Source organism: Natator depressus, chromosome 11 (genome assembly GCF_965152275.1).
Source record: "Natator depressus isolate rNatDep1 chromosome 11, rNatDep2.hap1, whole genome shotgun sequence".
Classification (NCBI taxonomy): Eukaryota; Metazoa; Chordata; order Testudines; family Cheloniidae; genus Natator; species Natator depressus.
Genome location: NC_134244.1, coordinates 58,567,920 through 58,586,874, shown reverse-complemented (window position 1 = coordinate 58,586,874; position 18,955 = coordinate 58,567,920). Strand labels below are relative to the sequence as shown.

The 18,955-nt window shown below is 42.3% G+C and overlaps 2 protein-coding genes across 9 annotated transcripts in view; one reads left to right on the top strand and one right to left on the bottom strand.

The window, feature by feature from the left end:
* Positions 1-365: 365 nt before the first annotated feature.
* Positions 366-10,273, bottom strand: NDUFB3 (NADH:ubiquinone oxidoreductase subunit B3). Of its 2 annotated transcripts, none has more exons than XM_074967906.1 (3): positions 9,538-9,787; positions 4,355-4,490; positions 366-670 (listed from the first exon to the last, which is right to left on the bottom strand). In XM_074967906.1, exons 2-3 carry the CDS (start codon positions 4,486-4,488, stop codon positions 514-516), a joined length of 291 nt encoding a protein of 96 aa, XP_074824007.1. In that variant the 5' UTR covers positions 4,489-4,490; positions 9,538-9,787; the 3' UTR covers positions 366-513. The 2 variants fall into 2 exon arrangements, with proteins under 2 accessions (XP_074824007.1, XP_074824008.1); XM_074967907.1 differs by lacking the exon at positions 9,538-9,787 and adding an exon at positions 9,925-10,273 and having other exon boundaries at positions 367-670.
* Positions 10,004-18,955, top strand: part of HYCC2 (hyccin PI4KA lipid kinase complex subunit 2) — a 96,361-nt gene continuing 87,409 nt past the window's right edge. For 2 of the 7 annotated variants that reach the window (XM_074967904.1, XM_074967905.1), the window contains exon 1: positions 11,005-11,573. The gene's annotated coding sequence lies outside the window, so the exon portion shown is untranslated. Of the gene's footprint in view, positions 10,244-10,284; positions 10,310-10,379; positions 10,472-11,004; positions 11,574-18,955 lie in introns of those variants that run through there. The other 5 variants (XM_074967898.1, XM_074967901.1, XM_074967899.1 and 2 more) reach the window with 5 other exon arrangements.

The window sequence follows — 18,955 nt, the reverse complement described above, 5'->3', positions numbered from 1 at the left end:
TTAAAAGCATGATTTCAGCCTGAGTTGGCAGACAGCCTGGAGCAACACCTCTGAGGGCAGCTCCAATTCACTGTATGGAGTTATGACCGAAGGCTAGTGTTAGTTAACTGTTGATCTGTTCACTATTTCACAGCTGATCAAAGCTTGCAAGAAAGGAGGGTTGTTAGTATTTTGAAGAGCTGTACAATAGGGTACAAGCAGCTTCTTCTTTTGGAGTTTCAAGTTGGCAGAGCATCAATATTATTTTCCTCACTAGTTCAATCGATGATACATATCATCTCACATGGATCTTGTTTTTCCATGAATCAAGTCAGGTTTAGATTTGGGAGCATCATTGGTAAGTTTTTATTTTTTTCCCCTCCAAGACAAGATGACAAAGCCACAGAAACATGCTCTTGCCAATGAGAAATTTTAATAGGCATCTTTACACATGCAACAAAAGCAGTAAGCTATTGTATAACGTTTTAATTTAGAACTGTGTAAATAACTTTGAGAAGTTCTGCTACTCCATCTTCAGTGATGTCCTCCATTTTTCTTCGGAGGGAACAGTGTGTACTCAACCCCAAGAGCTACCACAAAGGCTACGAATCCCCACTTGAAACCTTTGGTGAGAACGTCCATAACAGTGACAGGTTTTCCAAAGCCACCCATATATCTCCATGCTTCATTGCTAGGAAAAACCAAAACCAACAGATAGAACAAAGTTAGAAGATCCACTCAGATTCCATATGACAACACAAATGCATTTATATGCAAAAAGTTAAAAAACACATTCAAAAAAGCTATGCACTGAAAATGTAAGGTTTCCATAGTTAAAGCACTCAGGAAACGTCAGGAAATACTATGAAGTTAACTATGCCCCCTTATGCATGTGTGTCATGCCAACCTTTAATTACCATATTATATGATCATATAAGACACCTTCAGTAAGAAAATATATTTTTTCTGCAACTTTAGCTATACATGTGCAGTGTCTTCTGTTTCTGTATCCTACTTACTTTCTGTATGCTGGAAAAACAGAACCCGCAAGTTGTTTATATACAAGATATGGAGTGAATGAAGCAAGTGCTCCTGTGCCACTTCTGAATGAGGCAGGTGTAAATATCATTATTTGTTTCAGAGTAACAGCCGTGTTAGTCTGTATTCGCAAAAAGAAAAGGAGTACTTGTGGCACCTTAGAGACTAACCAATTTAGCTGTAGCTCACGAAAGCTCATGCTCAAATAAATTGGTTAGTCTCTAAGGTGCCACAAGTACTCCTTTTCTTTTTATCATTATTTGTATTACTTTAACATCTAGGAGTTTTAGTCAGACACCAGGACCCATTGTGCTAGGTACCGTACAAGCACAGAACGAAAAGACAATCCCTGACCCAAAGAGTTTACCATCTAATGGTAAAGCATTAGATATTTCCTTGCTTGAGTCTTACTGGTGAAGTTAACATGCAAGGTACTGAATTTAGCCTTATGGAGCGGAAATCTATCAAACTGCATGAAAAAACTTGTCCCCACTGTATTTTCCACTGAATGCATCCGATGAAGTGAGCTGTAGCTCATGAAAGCTTATGCTCAAATAAATTTGTTAGTCTCTAAGGTGCCACAAGTCCTCCTTTTCTTTTTGCGGATACAGACTAACAGGGCTGCTACTCTCAAACCTGTCATTATACAAGGCACTGAATTTAGCCGTATCGAGTGGAAATCTATCAACTTCATGAAAAAACTCATCCCCACTGTATTTTCCACTGTATGCATCCGATGAAGTGAGTTGTAGCTCACGAAAGCTTATGCTCAAATAAATTTGTTAGTCTCTAAGGTGCCACAAGTCCTCCTTTTCTTTTTACTCTCAACATAGTTTGAATAGACCTTTCTGTGCTGTTTAAAAAGATAGAAATTCTTTTTTTCTATCTTTTGGCTTAAAGACCATAACAATCTGTCTTATGCAAGCCTTTAATTCACTGAGCATGTATGTGAACTACAGCTGTTACTACCACTTCAGTCATAAAGTACTTAGACTTATCAGATCCAGATGAAATATTAAGTCCATCACAAATAATATAATCTGTTCCAGAAACAAAGCTCTGAATTCCACTATCATATTTGCAGAGGACACAGAGACACAGCTAAGGAAAAAACAATCTACCAGAGGATAAGAATCTAAATCAGAATCACCATCACTGCATTTGATACTGATAGTTTTGATGAGAGTCTCAGCAGAGTTGTCAAGGACTGAATGGTCTGTAGATACTCATCTATCCTTTGTCCTGTGTAGGTAGTGTCTCTGCCTCAGGGTTAAGGCACACTGGATGGGAGACTTGTTCTGTAGGTGCTAGTACTTTGTTCCTACTAAGTGGATAAAGAATTTCAGTCTTCAGGGCTGTAAATCTGTATTTGTTCACCAGGGCTAAATCTACATAGAAGTTGTACGTAAATAAATTAGGCTACACTGGTCCTAGATTTCCCAGCCTTTTGACAGGTGCCAATACCAACTAAAAGAAAAAAGCCCAGAGAGGTTTTGCTACTTTAGGATTCTTAGTACAAGATATTCTTCAGAAGGACAACATTAATAAATGTAGTACACAGATCTTGATACTTCTATCGTGTCTTCACTAAAGAGATTGCTATGAAACTAGTACTGAAGGCTTGTCTCAGTGTGGGATTTAAGCATTGCTTTATACATAATTCTGCAGTAGGCAAAGATATGCAGGAGAGATCCAATACTTTAATCTACAAGAGATTCTGCACTTTCTCCCTTAGTCAATATTCAACAAATCCAGTAAACAACTCATTTTTTTCAACTCATAAACCCGTGTTCTGAGAAACACAGCAATTTTTCACCTAGGAAAGGGAATAAACAGTATGAGTTTTTCTAAGCCCTATTCAGCATTTTGGAGCAGTTTCAGAGCAATATACTTAGGAAGCATGTGCAGGAGAGGGTGTGGGATTAATTTACTGGCTATTTATGCTGCATTTTGGAAGAATGTGTTGGAGTATGGCCATTTTCTTGTTGTAGTAAACTTTACTCCTGCAGAAAAGAGAAATATTATTGTGCTCCAGATAAAATTAACTATTTAACTAGAGAGAATTTTATAAGCTTGAACTCATAAGAAATAGAAGCAAGAATAAAAAACGGAATGTCAGGGGCTTACAAAGTGTGGTTCAGAGACAGCTGATAACCGTAGATAGTTAATACCTGGTAAAACAACTCCTGGTAACATTAAAATATAGTCATCGACAAAGTTAGAGACTATGTAATACTCTTACACTATCTTCTGAACAAATAAAAGCAAATAAAGGATCACTCAATCCACCCAAACCCACCCCCAATAGGTCATAAGAAGAATTGATACAGCAATATCCCTCCAACAGCTTGCTTTAAAACTCATGGTAAAAACTGCATAGCAGTATTGGAGGAAGCAGGTACGATGATTTCCCTATAGGACCATGGAATAGCTATTGTAGGGCTTTTGTCTTCCTGTAGAATGGGACAATGGAGCATGAGGCATGCCACTTTTCATTCCCAAAGGCTGAAGAATGGTAAAGGAGAATGTTATATATTTCTCCCCATCAAAGCCCTATCTCTACAGCTATCTAAACAATGTATAATAGCTCCAGGGAGTAAAATACCTCCCCAGTTCAGGGGACTAAGATCAGGTCTTCCATGACTTGATTCACCTTAACAGTTTTCTATATAATTTTCATGAACTGCTTAGCAAACATAGAACAAAGCAGAATGAAACCCCAAGCCATCTGCTACTACAGTTCAAAACTTCAATTAAAGGCCTCAATTCAGCAAAACACTTAATAAGCACACAAGTAATCCTGTTCCTATTCAGCAAAGCATTTAAGCACATACTGTACTGAAGTTCCATTGAAATCAATGAGATTTAAGCCCATGCTTAAGTGCTTTGCTGAATAGGGACAGGATTACTCACACGCTTAAATTCAAGCATTGTTTCAATGCCTTGCTCAACGAAGGCCAAGATCATGGAACTCCCCAACTTACGTATTTGTGGGATAGGTCAGGCTAAATGTAAACAGAGTGCTCACCTCTCCATTCTGCAGAACAAAATCTGGAAGGACATGTCTTCATTTAATCATAAAACATCACAAAGTATGGCTGAACTTTACAATGTGAGGAGGCTCTGAGGGTAATGCAATACAAGTAACCTCTACACAAAAAATGAACTACATTTTTTGTGTGTTAACGGATGTACTCTAGGTGTTTTTCCAGTGTTTTTGCTGAAAAGAACCATCCACAATGACATCACAAGGTTACAGGAAGTGTGCACACGTGTGTGTGTGTGTGTGTGTGTGTGTGTGTATCTACATATCTGAATGATGCATTCTCTCACTTACCGAATCCATGGGTCTCTGAGACCCCGCTTAGCCAGTTTTTCTTGGACATCCTGTAGTGGAGTACCCTCTATCTTCCATTGTTTATAGTCAGGGAGTTCCATTTTCCCATGACCATGCTCATGTCCATGCCCCATGTCTGCAGGAAAAAATTAAAAAAAAACAACAGCTCTTTCAAGGTACACAATTTACTTTTGTTTGAACAGACTTCCTAAGACTGACGTTCTCCTTCGGAAAATTGGGGAGGAGAGGGAGAGTGATTTCTAACACCACCGTACCGTACCGAGGCAGCTTCAGCAATGTTGTAAACAGTACTCCTCAGAATAGAAATAGATGTTTTATTAATAGTTCTAATAATAATAAATAATAATAATAATGTAGAGATCCTTCACGCTGTGTTTCAAAAGTCAATTTTCATGATTAGGTATGCTATACTAGTTTTGGTAAATCATTTCTGATTAGCAGCACTTGACCAATCTGCCTGGGGTTCTAACTGTTCAGTTCACTTAACTCCAGTGACCGCTAGCGTACCAAAAGGCAACATCCTTCTCTGATAATCTTTGTAAGGGAATTTGTTAACACTAGCATTTATCTTCTTTACAGAACAATACTAGTTTCTACTCAAAGTGACTAGCACTATGTGGATTTTCAGATACAAAGCTGAACACATTAGAGATGTTGCCCAGGGAGATGGGAAGGATTTACATATGATTGAAATATATAAAAGCAAACATTGCAGGACATTAGAGATGACAGTTTACCCAAATTTGGTATTGTAATGTCATTGTGATCCTTTCACAGATGCTAATGTGTTTTCAAAAACACTGTCTAGTATAAACATTCTAACATTTTTGATTGAAATATTTCATGTTGGAAATCTTTTTACCATTTAGGAAATTACATTACCATTTTTTCTGAGCATTGATGCATTAAATCTCCTTATTTGAATAATTTAAATTTTAAAATAGTCTTATGGCTTCAAAAATCTCATATTGGATAATGAAAGACACAATTTACCATTTTAGGAGACACTCTTTTAATACTCTAATTTAATGCTACTATGGCTTAGTTCTGCATAAACTGTACCCTAATAAACCTGGTTAATCACAACTCCTTTAAAATTGTGCATTAAAATACTTGGAATCCAAGAGGGGGAGAAAGGGGGAATAGAGTTTGTATACATGCTTGCACGCCCCCCCACTCATTTTCACCAGAAATTCCATCTCCACCTGAGACACCGTCCCAACAAAAGTTCAATTGAAATCCAATGTTTCTGCAACGTTTTGGTTTTGACAAATCAGCATCTTCCAATGAAAAGTGTTCTGTCAAAGAATTCCCAACCAGCTCTACTTATTATATAGTACATGCAACTCCAATGAATATTTTGAAACTTAACTACTGGTATTTAATTTGAGGGACAAGGTGTACATATCAGAATGCATGAAACATTGCACTCTGTTCTCAAATGTCTCATTGGACACAGCTACAGCCATAGAAGTATGTCAAAGAATCTATTTTTTTTTTAATTGGTATGTACTGCAATTTGTATGCCAGTTAGGACAGCCTGTATCCTGCTTTCTTAAAAGATCGTCTCTCTCTCTGAGCAATACTGTTACCATGGCCATCAACAAAGGTATATATGGGCCCTTCATATTTGGTTCTCACTCCCCGTCTTTGGGCTGAAATAACCCAAGTTTGTTGACGTTTGTGGTATGTTGAAAATTTCGTTTTTTTATACTCAGACTTTTGGGAAAGTGAAGTTGGACAGCTGGTATCTGGGGAGGGGGAGTACTTTAATCTTTTTGCACTAAGGGGTTAGTCCATTATCTCAAATATATGGTGAAAATCAGATGCATTATTCTCTACTGTACACGTTTTAAAGAAACATCAAAGATGTCCAGAGCATGAGACAGATTTTTTTATGTATTATAAACCAAAAATGAATAGTAAATTGACATCTTGGTCTTAATGAATTTGATCAGACTAAGCAGACTCAATGTAATCAAACTATGAAAGTGTTTCAGCCCTGACCTAAATCACAGATTTTTAAGGCTAGAAGAAACCACTTTGATTGTTTAATCTAAATTCCTCCATATGACCAGCCTGCTCTTCGTGGCTCTTGGCAAGTGGACAGCAGACCAGTTTGGAAATCATCAAGTTAGATAAATCAACATCACTTATGTTAATATTTATTAACAACATTTTAAAATTATTCAACTCATCACATGACACCTACAAAAACAGTGTTTCTGTCAATCTAACTAGGGACATTGGCTTTCCAAACTCATATTGTAATTAACTGTTTGGACTACTGATAGTGTCACAGCTGTGTACCAACCCCCAATGGAGCTGATTTGGCTCCTCATCACTGAAAAACAAAAAGATAGGGCCAGATCCTTAGCTGATATAAGACAGCATAGCTCTGTTGAAGTCAACGGAGCAACAGCAAAGGCCCATAAACAAGCAGAGGACAAGCTGATGAGGATGGAGACAAAGATAGTTATTTTATGATACTAGGGAATGTATTCTGATGTTCTGAGTTTTAAATTGTTGTACACGTACCTAGAGCTTTGGATGGGCTCTTTTATAAATAAAAACTAATGATTAACGAAGGCAATTTTGGGGGAAGGTGAAGAGGGTTACCTATTGAGTAAAAGAAGGAAGGGCTGGAGGAGAAAATGTGACAATTTTTAAGTGCCCTCTCTTCAAAAAAACACTAAGCTGTCCTATCAGCAGGGGTTTGTGACCTCCACATTTCAACACATTTTGTTGGAAAAAGTAAGTTAAAAATGATTCAGTATTCCTAGTTTTTAAACAGAAGTTAGTTGACTGTAGTGGTGCTAAAAAGAGGTGATTGAAAGGGCCTCCAAGACTTCTGGGGGACAAGAGGGAGATGGTGTCCAAAGACTAAGAAAGCATGAGAGAATTAAAGATGGAGATAACTATATATATTTTCCCATCAAAATAGTAAGGAAGAGATTTGTATAACCCTTTCCCAGTTATCCTTCTACTAGGAACCATTTTTCCTCGTGGGAAGATATACTAAAAAAAAATATATATATATATATTTGGAACACGTATACAGTGTATCACATCTAAAAACCAGTGAGCTATTCTTCAATAGCAACAGAGCACTGAGACAAACACACCTAGGCTATTAGTGCACTTTTCATGTGGTTGACGGCACAAAGCCAGGGGCCAATCAACAGTGCCTCCAAAGAGCAACGCTTAAATACTTATACAACATTTTTCATACCTAAATCTCCAAGTGCAAAGACACTTACAGCATCACACAGCAGTTCAGTGGCAGAGCCCGGGTTTCCTGGCTCCCAATCCTTGCCCTGCCCAGGCTGCACTGCCTCCCACCCACTACAAAGGTGACTTATTTCTGTGGTGGTTTATGTTTATAGCCCTAGCAGAAAATCAAGATCAGAAGAGGCTATGTGATTTTTAAAAAATCCCTTAGTCACTGAAATGTAAATAAATTAGAAACATTCAAAGTTGGCGGGGGGGGGGGGCAGAATCAGGTGAAGGTGGCAAAGTGGGAAGGGGCACACTGAGGGGGGGACTGGGTGAAGGAAGAGCACAAGGGGGTAGGGGAGGGTTAGGTAACACAGGATGCCCATTCCCAGGGACAGCGGTGGGGGTGGTGGAAGGGGGAGGGCTGAGGAGAGGAAGAGCACTCGGGTTGGAAAGGGTTAAGTAACACACGATGCCAAGCTGGAAGGGGTTGCAAGTGCTTAGGAAAATAGGATTAAAATTGAAATGATCTGGACAAACTGGAGAAATTGTCTGAAGTAAATAGGATGAAATTCAATACGGACAAATGCAAAGTACTCCACTTAGGAAGGAAATATCAGTTGCACACATACAAAATGAGAAAAGACTGTCTAAGGCAGTGGTCACCAGCCAGTAGATCGCAATCGACTGATTGATCCTGGAGCCTTTGCCAGTCGATCACAATCTCTGGCTGCTAAAAGTCCGGTGGTGCAGCAGGGCTAAGGCAGGCTCCCTGCCTTCCCTGGTCCTGCACTGCTCCAGGAAGCAGCCCGCATGCCCCTGAGGCCCCGGGGGGGAAGGGGTCTCCGCGTGCTGCTCCTGCCTGCAAGCACTGCCCCTGCAGCTCCCATTGGCCGGGAATGGGGAACTGCAGCCAACAGGAACTGCAGGGGTGGTGCCTGCAGAGAGGGGCTGCGCGTGGAGCCATGTGCTGCCCCCCCTCCCACCCCCGGCGCCACAGGGGCATAATGGCCACTTTTGGGTACGGCGTGGGGCTGGGGCAGGCAGGGAACCTGCCTTAGCCCCACTGCACCATCAACTGGGAGCCGCTCGAGATAAGTGCTGCCCAGCAGGAGCCTGCACCCCAAACCCCTAGCCCTAAGCCCCCTCCTGGAGCCAGCATCCCATACCCCCTCCTGCTCTTCAACACTCACCCCAGCCTGGAGCCCTCTCCTGCACCCAACTCCCTCCTAGAGCCTGCATCCCCTCCTGCATCCCAACACTCTGCCCCAGGCTCAGCCCAGAGCCCCCTCCCACACTCCAAACCTCTCAGCCCCAGCCTAGAGCCCACACCCCCTCCTGAACCCCAACCCCAGCCCAGTGAAAGTGAGTGAGGGTGGGGGATAGCGAGTGACAGAGGGAGGGGGATGGAGTGAGCAGAGCGGGGCCTCAGGGAAGGGGATGGGTAGATCATGGGTTGCACTTAAATTAAAAAAAAGGGATTTTGTGCATAAAAAGGTTGGAGACCACTGGCCTAAGGAGTACTGCAGAAAGGAATCCGGGGGTCATAGTTAATCAGAAGTTAAACATGAGTCAACAGTGTAACGCTGTTGCAAAAACAAAGAAACAAAAAAACTATTCTGGGATGTATCAGCAGGAGTGGTGTAAGCAAGGCCCGAGAAGTAATTCTTCTGCTCTCCTCCGTGCTGATTAAGCCTCAACTGGAGTATTGCGTCCAATTCTGGGCGCCACATTTCAGAAAGGATGTGGACAACTGGAGAAAGTCCAGAGAAGAGTAACAAAAATGATTAAAGGTCTAGGAAACATGACCTACGAGGGAACATTGAAAGAATTGGGTTTGTACAGTTTGGAAAAGAGAAGACTGAGAGGGGACAGGATAACAGTTTTCAAGTATGTGAAAGGTTGTTACAAGGAGGAGGAGGGGGAGGAGAATTGTTCTTCTTAACCTCTGAGGGCAGGACAAGAAGCAAGGGGCTTAACTGGCAGCAAGGGCGGTTTCGGTTGGACTTCAGGAAAAACTTCCCGTCAGGGTGGTTAAGCGCGGGAAGACGCTGCCTCGGGAGGCTGTGGAATCGCCAGCGGTGGGGATTTTTAAGAGCAGGTTGGACAAACGCCGGCCAGCGATGCGCTCGGTCAGACTTAGCCCCGCCAGGCGCGCAGGGGACTCGATGACCTCTCCAGTCTCCGGGCCTACGGTGCTACGCCCCAGCAGCGCCCGCGGGTGGGGGCGGGTGAGGTAACGCACGATGCCCTCGCCCAGGGACGGGGGAGGGGAGAACCGACACCGCTGCCTCCCGCGTAGCGTTTGGGCCCTCTCCGCCCCTCCCCGTTACCTGGCCGCTCCGTCACCCTGCCCAGTCCGGGCGCACCGGCCCCGGAAGCGGAAGTCGCCGTCGGGGACTGGCTCCGACAGGGAACGCTACCGGGCCCGTAGGTTCCGGGAGCTTTTCCTGCCCCGCTGCCGATCGCTCCGAGCCGGCGCCGAGGCCCCGCCCCGTTTCGCCGGAGCTGCAGCCGCCGTTCTCGGAGGCGAGTCCCGGGTTCCCAGCCCCGGTGTCTCGCGGCCCTGGGCCGGAGCACGAGTGGAGGGAGAGGCGGAAACAGCCAATGAGCGCGGCGCTTGTTGGGGGGAGGGAGCGGCCCAGCGGCCAGGTGCGTTGCGGCGCTGCAGGGCTGGCCGCAGAGGAGGCAGGAAGGGGACGGGAGAGGGGGCGGCAGGTACCGGGGGCAGCGGACAGGGAGAGGGGGCGGCGGCGCTCCTCGCTGTAGCCGTGGGGCGGGGCCGGCAGAAGGTCAGACCCGGACCCTCCCGTAGGCGGTGCTGGGCACGGGCGGGCCCCTCTGCTCGCGGGACAGCCCGGGCTCCCGTTGTCCGCACAGGTGCGAGAGCGGCTGAGACACCGGCACCCCGCGGGCTGCGGGGCCCCCGGGCTGCGGGGCCCCCGTGCTGGCACTTGCCACGGCACTCGGGACCGCCACCCGCGTAGACCCCTCCTCGGGGACCCCTGCCCCACATAGACCCCTTCTGCTGGCATTCGGGGACCCCTGCCCGCCTCCCTCTCTCATAGACCCCTCCCCATGGCACTCGGGGAGCCCTTCCTCTGCCCCGCATAGACCCGCTCCCCCTGGCACCCGGGGACCCCTTCCTCTCCCCCGCATAGACCCGCTCCCCCTGGCACCCGGGGACCCCTTCCTCTCCCCCGCATAGACCCGCTCCCCCTGGCACCCGGGGACCCCTTCCTCTCTCCCGCATAGACCCGCTCCCCCTGGCACCCGGGGACCCCTTCCTCTCCCCCGCATAGACCCGCTCCCCCTGGCACTCGGGGACCCCTTCCTCTGCCCCGCATAGACCCCTCCCCATGGCACTCGGGGAGCCCTTCCTCTCCCCCGCATAGACCCCTCCCCCTGGCACTCGGCGACCCCTTCCTCTGCCCCGCATAGACCTGCTCCCCTGGCACCCGGGGACCCCTTCTCACTCCCCTCCTGTGTAGACCCTTCCCCGTGGGCACTCGGAAACCTTCCTCCTTACAGACACTTTTCTCCTCTGGAGCTCTCACTTACTGACATCACAGTCCCCAAAAGAGACAGGGATCTAGCTCAGGAACCCTGCTCCCAAGGTATGCAGCAATAGTTGCGAGAAAAGAATGGAATTTGGCAGGATAAGTACACATGCCTAATGATAGAGACATTTCTGTATCTACGGGTTATGTAACCTCTCTGTTATACTCACATACACACTGACAATCTCCTAGAGAAAGAGCGATACAGAGTCGGAAGGAGGTCTGCACCATACAGATCTCTATGGAGATACCCTCTTAATGCACACACTATACACACGTATGGTAATTATGCTGATACTCAAATCCAGAGAGAGAACAGGTTTTTCTTAAGTGATTGGATTACTGGGTCTCAGTATACCATCAAATATTTGTTTTCTCAGGAAGAGTTGGGAAACGTGAAATTCTGGAATCTACAGTAAAAGGTAAGTGGAAGTTTGGCATTTCTTGGGGCAGAGATTCTCTAATGTAATTACTGTTTTATTCCCTTAGCTGATTGCCACTAGGGAATGTGTGAAGAGAGCGATTAACAGGGACTGTAGTAAGAAGACTCATAATGGCAACCTTTGTGTGCCATTTTTAAGAGTTAATTACATTTTCACCTGGTTAGTGCAAATTGTTTTTCCCTTCGTGATTGAGTGTGTAGTCCTTGCTTTTTGTTCTAATCTGAGAAGTAACTGGTAAGCAGTGTAATCATTACTAAATTGTAGATTTTGCTATAATGCCATTTCTTGTGGCAGTGTACACATTGAAATTATTTACCACATTTTGCTTTGTATGGGCATAAGCCTGGGTTTGTAGCATGATATTGACCAATTTTAAAATGGGTTTACTTAGTAGAATATTCTATTAGTATATAAATATTTTATTTATTTTGGGATTTCAAATTTTGCTTTTATTATTAAGGTGCTCAAGTAGAGAGTGAAGACTGGAGTTTTAGTAGCAATGCCATTATCATCATATTAATAGTGAAACTGTTCCGGGTAGAAAGCCAACGGATTAATCTAGACTGTCTCTACCTGGTTTCAGAGATTAATATTTTTCACTGTGAGATAAAATCTGCAAGATCCAGGGCTGCCTCTTTTGTTCTGTGGATGCAGTGTCAGAGCAGGGGGAGGCAAACATGTTTGCTTTCTTTGGTTGGGTTTTTCATAGCTTGGAAAGTGAAGGTTTTGAATACATAAGGAGAGGTTCATTTATCTCTACCTGTGAAATACTTCCCTTCCTTTTGTAGCCAGTGAATGTTGTTGGGGACTTGCCTCAGGTTCATTACTGCTGAGGATTGTTGTTTCCCTCAGGGAGGGAAACTTGCAGGTGATCTTTAAACATGTTGTATTCCAGCCTTGGTTTTTAATCTTCCCTTTGAGGGGAAAGTTATGATGAGCTTCTGATTTCTTGGAACTTTTTTGATTCTGCATTCATGGGGTTCTGTGTGCTTAAAGAAATATTAACTCCTAAATTGTATGAAATTGAACTGTTCAAGTGTTTCTTGTATGCTCTAGAAATAGCTATAAAGTAGTGATGATCATTTTCTGAAAACAATACACTTATTCTCCAAATAACCATTTTATCTGTTATAAAGGTACAAGAACATGTATAACTAGGATTTTGAACTTGAAAAACAGTTTAGCAGTTTTTAATATAAAGCCATTGTTTATGTTGTCAGAGAGATTGGAATGAGAGAGAACACTAGTGATATCAAAATATACTTAAACAACGAGGAGTCCAGTGGCACTGTAAAGACTAACAGATTTATTTGGGGATAAGCTTTCGTGGGTAAAAATCCCCACTTCTTCAGATGCAATGAAAGCTTATGCCCAAATAAATCTGTTAGTCTTTAAGGTGCCACCAGACTCTTCATTGTTTTTGTGGATACAGACTAACACGGCTACCCCTCTGATACTTGGCAAAATATACTTAAGCATTTTTCTTATTAATGGAATCCTGGCTTGGTTTCTAGACTTGAAATGTAAGATTCTGTGCGGTAGAACAGCACTTTTATATAAGTAGAATGTTGTTATCCAGCACAACCATACCATATGAAATTCTTACCTGAACAGAGCTGTAGTAGCAGACTGTGGAGCAGAAAATGTACAAACCTTGAGCAGAGCCCAGGCACAATAATCATAGATAGTTTATAAACTTTCTAAATTCTTATAAGACGTGCTTTGGTTTATCTACCACAGCAAAAGGTTAACCTCTTGTAAGAGAACTTCTTATGCTGCAATTAGCGTTCTTCTGCGAGCTGTGGGTTCTTGTGTCGGACCTAATGTGTTTGAGTGCAAGGTTTCTTTTTTCTGATCAGTGGGAGCAGACAGAGAAGACAGAGATGGTATACTGGAAGTGCTTTCTTTGGTACATACTGTTCTAAAATCTTGTGTACAGCTATGGTACTATATGAACAATAATAAATACGCAGCTAGAAGGATATAATTACCCAACAAATGATGCGGCTACTTTCAAACTCAAATACAATATCACATTCTTTGCTTTATGCCCATCTAATGTAATGTAATTGTACTCTGCACAATGCTTGAACTGAATTCCCCCTCAATGTCAGTTTATTCTCCTGCTATGAAATATCCTTCATTGGTAACCTAGCGCTCCCAAAAAACCTCTGGGTCATATTTGAAAATACTAATAGATGTAAAATTCATCAACAATTATTTTCACTAAGGGATTCCCCCCCCCCCCCCCCCCCGCCTGTCTGAGTTGACTCACTGGCACAGAACTGCATTCCCCCCCCCCCCATGTTTACCATGAAAGTAGGAATTTTTAATTTCAGTAATCCCTTTCCCTGGTCCTTGCTGCTCTAGTCTCCAGGCAGCCCAACTTGCCACTTATGCTTCTAGTTTCCCCTCATTCTCTGGCTGCAAGGTGCCCTCAGGTCTGGTTCCCTGACTCCTTGCTACCTCGGTCCATAGAACAATGCAGGGAGCTCACACTGTAATCCGGTACTCCCCTTTTGGCAGCTGCAAACCTGTCCTAGCAGAGCAGGGATACAGAAAACAAAATGTCAGGTGATTGGCTGCTGCAAAATGGTGAATGCTGTTGCAAAAATCCTGAATTCTGTGGCTTCTTGGAAAATGCCAAATTCTATGGCTGAAGAATAGGTTCATATTTGGAAGGTTATCTTCAAAACTATTATTTTTTAAAACTAGGTTTCTGTTTATTAAAATAAAAATTCTGCAGAAGTTGATGGCATTTACTCAGGAAAGCTTTCTAATTGCCCCGGGTGAGAGTCCACTGGATTTTAGTGGACTAAAAAAAGTAGATTTTGTGATGGAAATATCTTAAGTTAACTTATCATAAGTTTAAGATTGATACATTTTCACCATTAAAAAATAATCAAATATAATTTCTTACAGCTTTTTTGGACTTTGACCTGCTAATTAAATGTTAAGTATTTTTATGTACAGAGGACTGTTCTTGTATGGGTGATATCAGTTATACTGGTATAATTTAGTCATATGTTATAGATGCATAACTAACACTGCAGCAATATATGGAGACTCATGACAGTTAGTTGAAATAACTGGAAGAAAGTGGGAGGAGTTCTTCCAAACAAATGTCTCTTTGGGTGAGAGTTGGAACAGATAAGTCACCAAATGTCCCAGTGTGTGCTACCAAAGTAGGAGACACGCTTAGAAATAAGCAAAATACGCGGCTTTGAGTTTTGATACTATCTTAGATTTAGTAAAAGCCAAGGTGGGAGGTTTTCAGAGAAGGAATTGCAAAGTGTTTTAAAAAATTGGGATTTGCCACCTTTTAGAGCTTTGGAGGAGGACATCCTATGTGTATTAAAGAAAAACCTATGTAGAATATTCTTTTTTCTAATAATTGGTATACGCAAAATGGCTAATCAAGAATTACTTAGATATCAACTGACATGTTTAAAATTAATTGATTTTATATTTGGCTAAACACAAATCTCCATGTTGAGATACTGACATGATGAGATTTGAATTTTGAGATCAGCCTCTCCTTATTTGCTTTGAATCCTTGGACTCTCCTGTCAAATGACATACTTGGGCTAGCCAGTAATTTAAAAATACTTGATTCTGGGAATATACTTGTATAACTCCTGTGTATCAAGATGAGACTATGCATCTCAAATGGATACTTAGATACAGATTCAATGCAATATTAGCTTACTGCATCTTGTTCAGGGAAAAGTTTTTCTAACTAAATTGGAAAAGTTATTAGAGTCCCTTTTTAATTTGTTATTAAAACAATATTAAGGCTAGCAGACCTAAAATTAGCCTACCAGCCAACTTTGTTTTGACGTGTGGGTCTTTACATGACCAGGTATGTGCGTAAAGAAAAGGAGTACTTGTGGCATCTTGGAGACTAACCAATTTATTGGAGCATAAGCTTTCGTGAGCTACAGTTCACTTCATCCGATGCATACTGTGGAAAGTGTAGAAGATCTTTTTATACACACAAAGCATGAAAAAATACCTCCCCCCACCCCACTCTCCTGCTGGTAATAGCTTATCTAAAGTGATCACTCTCCTTACAATGTGTATGATAATCAAGGTGGGCCATTTCCAGCAAAAATCCAGGGTTTAACAAGAAAGTCTGAGGAGGGGGCGGGGTAGGAAAAAACAAGGGGAAATAGGTTACCTTGCATAATGACTTAGCCACTCCCAGTCTCTATTCAAGTCTAAGTTGATTGTATCCAATTTGCAAATGAATTCCAATTCAACAGTTTCTCGCTGGAGTCTGGATTTGAAGTTTTTTTTGTTGTAATATCGCAACTTTCATGTCTGTAATCGGGTGACCAGAGAGATTGAAGTGTTCTCCGACTGGTTTATGAATGTTATAATTCTTGACATCTGATTTGTGTCCATTTATTCTTTTACGTAGAGACTGTCCAGTTTGACCAATGTACATGGCAGAGGGGCATTGCTGGCACATGATGGCATATATCACATTGGTGGATGTGCAGGTGAACGAGCCTCTGATAGTGTGGCTGATGTTATTAGGCCCTGTGATGGTGTCCCCTGAATAGATATTTGGGCACAGTTGGCAACGGGCTTTGTTGCAAGGATAGGTTCCTGGGTTAGCGGTTCTGTTGTGTGATATGTGGTTGCTGGTGAGTATTTGCCTCGGGTTGGGGGGCTGTCTGTAGGCAAGGACTGGCCTGTCTCCCAAGATTTGTGAGAGTGGGTTTGTGTGTGTAGGAGGGGGGTGAGAAAACCTGGATTTGTGCTGGAAATGGCCCAACTTGATTATCATACACATTGTAAGGAGAGTGATCACTTTAGATAAGCTATTACCAGCAGGAGAGTGGGGTGGGGGCAGGTATTTTTTCATGCTTTGTGTATAAAAAGATCTTCTGCACTTTCCACAGTATGCGTCCGATGAAGTGAGCTGTAGCTCACGAAAGCTTATGCTCAAATAAATTGGTTAGTCTCTAAGGTGCCACAAGTACTCCTTTTCTTTTTGCGAATACAGACTAACATGGCTGTTACTCTGAAACCTGTCAGGTATGTGCATGTCACTGCATCTCTACAATCTGCCTGCTCTATTCTGGTGAGCAACAGGATATTAAGAAACACAAAAATCTTGCTCTTCAAGATCTGTGTATACATTCTATCTTGGGAGTCATGGGTTTCCAATCCCTTGGGTGGTACATCTCTAATTTTGGGAACCATGAGTTTGTGCAGATGCCTGACCTAAAGTGAGTTATTCCTGCAGGGAATGAAATGAAAAAGCATTGAGCTACTCATATGTCAGATGTTTGCAGTGTTCACAATCAATTGTTTTAATTACAGGAGAAGCATCTGTGTACAGCTTCTGTGTTTATGCCATGGGGCAAAGGGTAGTGGACGCTAATAATATATACTTGCACTACTTCAAAGGTTATGTTAACTGTATTACTGTGTGTGTGTCTTTTTAGCTTGGAGTTTCCTTTGGAATGTTTTATTTGTATGTTGGTTTGTGTGGCAAGTCATTCCTTCCTCTCGGAGAGAGTCTGTGCAAGGAACTGTATATTGCAGCTAGGATTCATAACTGTATTTTTAAGTAGATTAGTTGGTTGATGCTAATAGTGATTCTTTTTTGTGCAGTTACTTATCACAAATTGAATGAGTAGGATAAAGAAGGCCTCTACCCAGATGTTTGAGTGCCTCTGAGGATTCTTGTGTTGAAACATGGAGAGTGGCAGGTATTGTTCTTTACTTGTATTAGATGTGCTGTGGTTCTAGTGGTAATAATACAGTATCTTGTACTTAATCAGCTAAGGATCTCAAAGCACTTTATAAAAGTATATAGTAAGTATATCCCAGTCTTACAGTTTAGGAATTCAGATATGAGGTACTAAGTGTTTTGCTCAAGGTCACACATTGGGCAATAGAAACGAGGGCAATAGAAATGAGCAGTGAAATCTTGGCTCCATTGAAGTCAATGATTGTTTTTACGATTGATTTCATTGGTATCGGCATTTCACACTAGGTTTCCAAGCTCCTGTTCTAACCACTAGACATATTGCCTTGCTGAAAATACCTGAAAGTAATATTCAGCAGGTATCAATAATAAATGCTTTTTGCGCCATAGCCCTGACATATGTTGGTTGTTGTAGAACAGTAGTAGTAAAAGCAGTTTCCAAGTATAGCATTTATTTTGTTATGGGAGAAAAATGTTTCTCCAAACTCTAATGTTATAATAAAACTTCTCTAGGAACAACAACAGGATAAATGAATCCTCGGTGACACTCCATGTACTTCACTGGAGTTATACCAGGAATGATTTTAAATTAGTGAGTCTTTTTTAAACAAAATAATGTGTCCCTCAGTGTAGAAATTGTAAGGAAGATTGACAAAGCACCAGCATCATAAAAGCCTGAATCCTTCCATTGGTTGTAACTAGAGTGACCAGATGTCCCGATAAAATCGGAACTGTCCCAATTTTTAGTTCTTTGTCCCGTGTCCTGACCGATGCACGGTTGGGATGCCATTTGTCCCGATATTGCAGCTTTGGCTGCTCTGGCTTTTTTTTTTTTTTTTGCTTCCCCCATGTGTCCCGATATTTTGTCCATTTCGTCTGGTCACCCTAGTTGTAACTGGAAAATTTAACAATTTTACCTTTTTAGACTATTATTCTGTTGGTCCAGAAGCTGGTCAAAGGGGAGCAGGAGGAATTTAGATGTACAGTAGAAAATGACCAGTTTCCTCTGCTTTTTCAGCCTTTTATTCTTGTTTCATAATAGCTAGGAATCAGTTTTGTTCAAAATTCTTGGGCTGTAGCAGGTTTCTTTTGAATACTTAATTAATACTGCTGTTGTGTTCGATCCTTAAGATGTTGACCAAACTATAATCACTGTTTGATGGTAACTGACCTGTTTCAGTATGGTGGGTGAGTTGTGGAAGTTTATAATGCTTTTATTGTCAAGTTCTTGATTTGTACTTCCATAGATAACAGTTTATAAAAAATCTTTGAAACCATCAAGCTCTTTAAATGCTGTCATGTCTGCTCCTTGTTACTTAGTCTAAAATAGAGTGCAGCAAGGATTAAAAGGAATTTTGAAAATATATAATGTGAATTTAGGAATGAATAGATTGAGCCACTGTTTTTAGTTAAGCATTCATCAGTTGTTTCTGCACTGTTTAATTTAATGAGTATTTGGTGACAGCAACATTTACTGCTGTTAGATTGGAACCTCCATGCATGCTTCCTGATTTGTCTGTGTCAGCAAAACAGCTGTTATTACCATGACTGCCACCTTCTACCTCTGTTTATATCCGTGTACCTGCCACGACTTCTTGTCTCATCTGCTTTGATCCCTCAACTTCTCCACGTGCCA

Excerpts from the sequence above, each read along its gene's own strand:
- NDUFB3 (XM_074967907.1), bottom strand. The coding sequence starts at position 4,488 with ATGGGGCATGGACATGAGCATGGTCATGGGAAAATGGAACTCCCTGAC. Across the intron at positions 671-4,354 it reads CTCAGAGACCCATGGATTCG|CAATGAAGCATGGAGATATA; the intron begins GTAAGTGAGAGA and ends GGTTTTTCCTAG.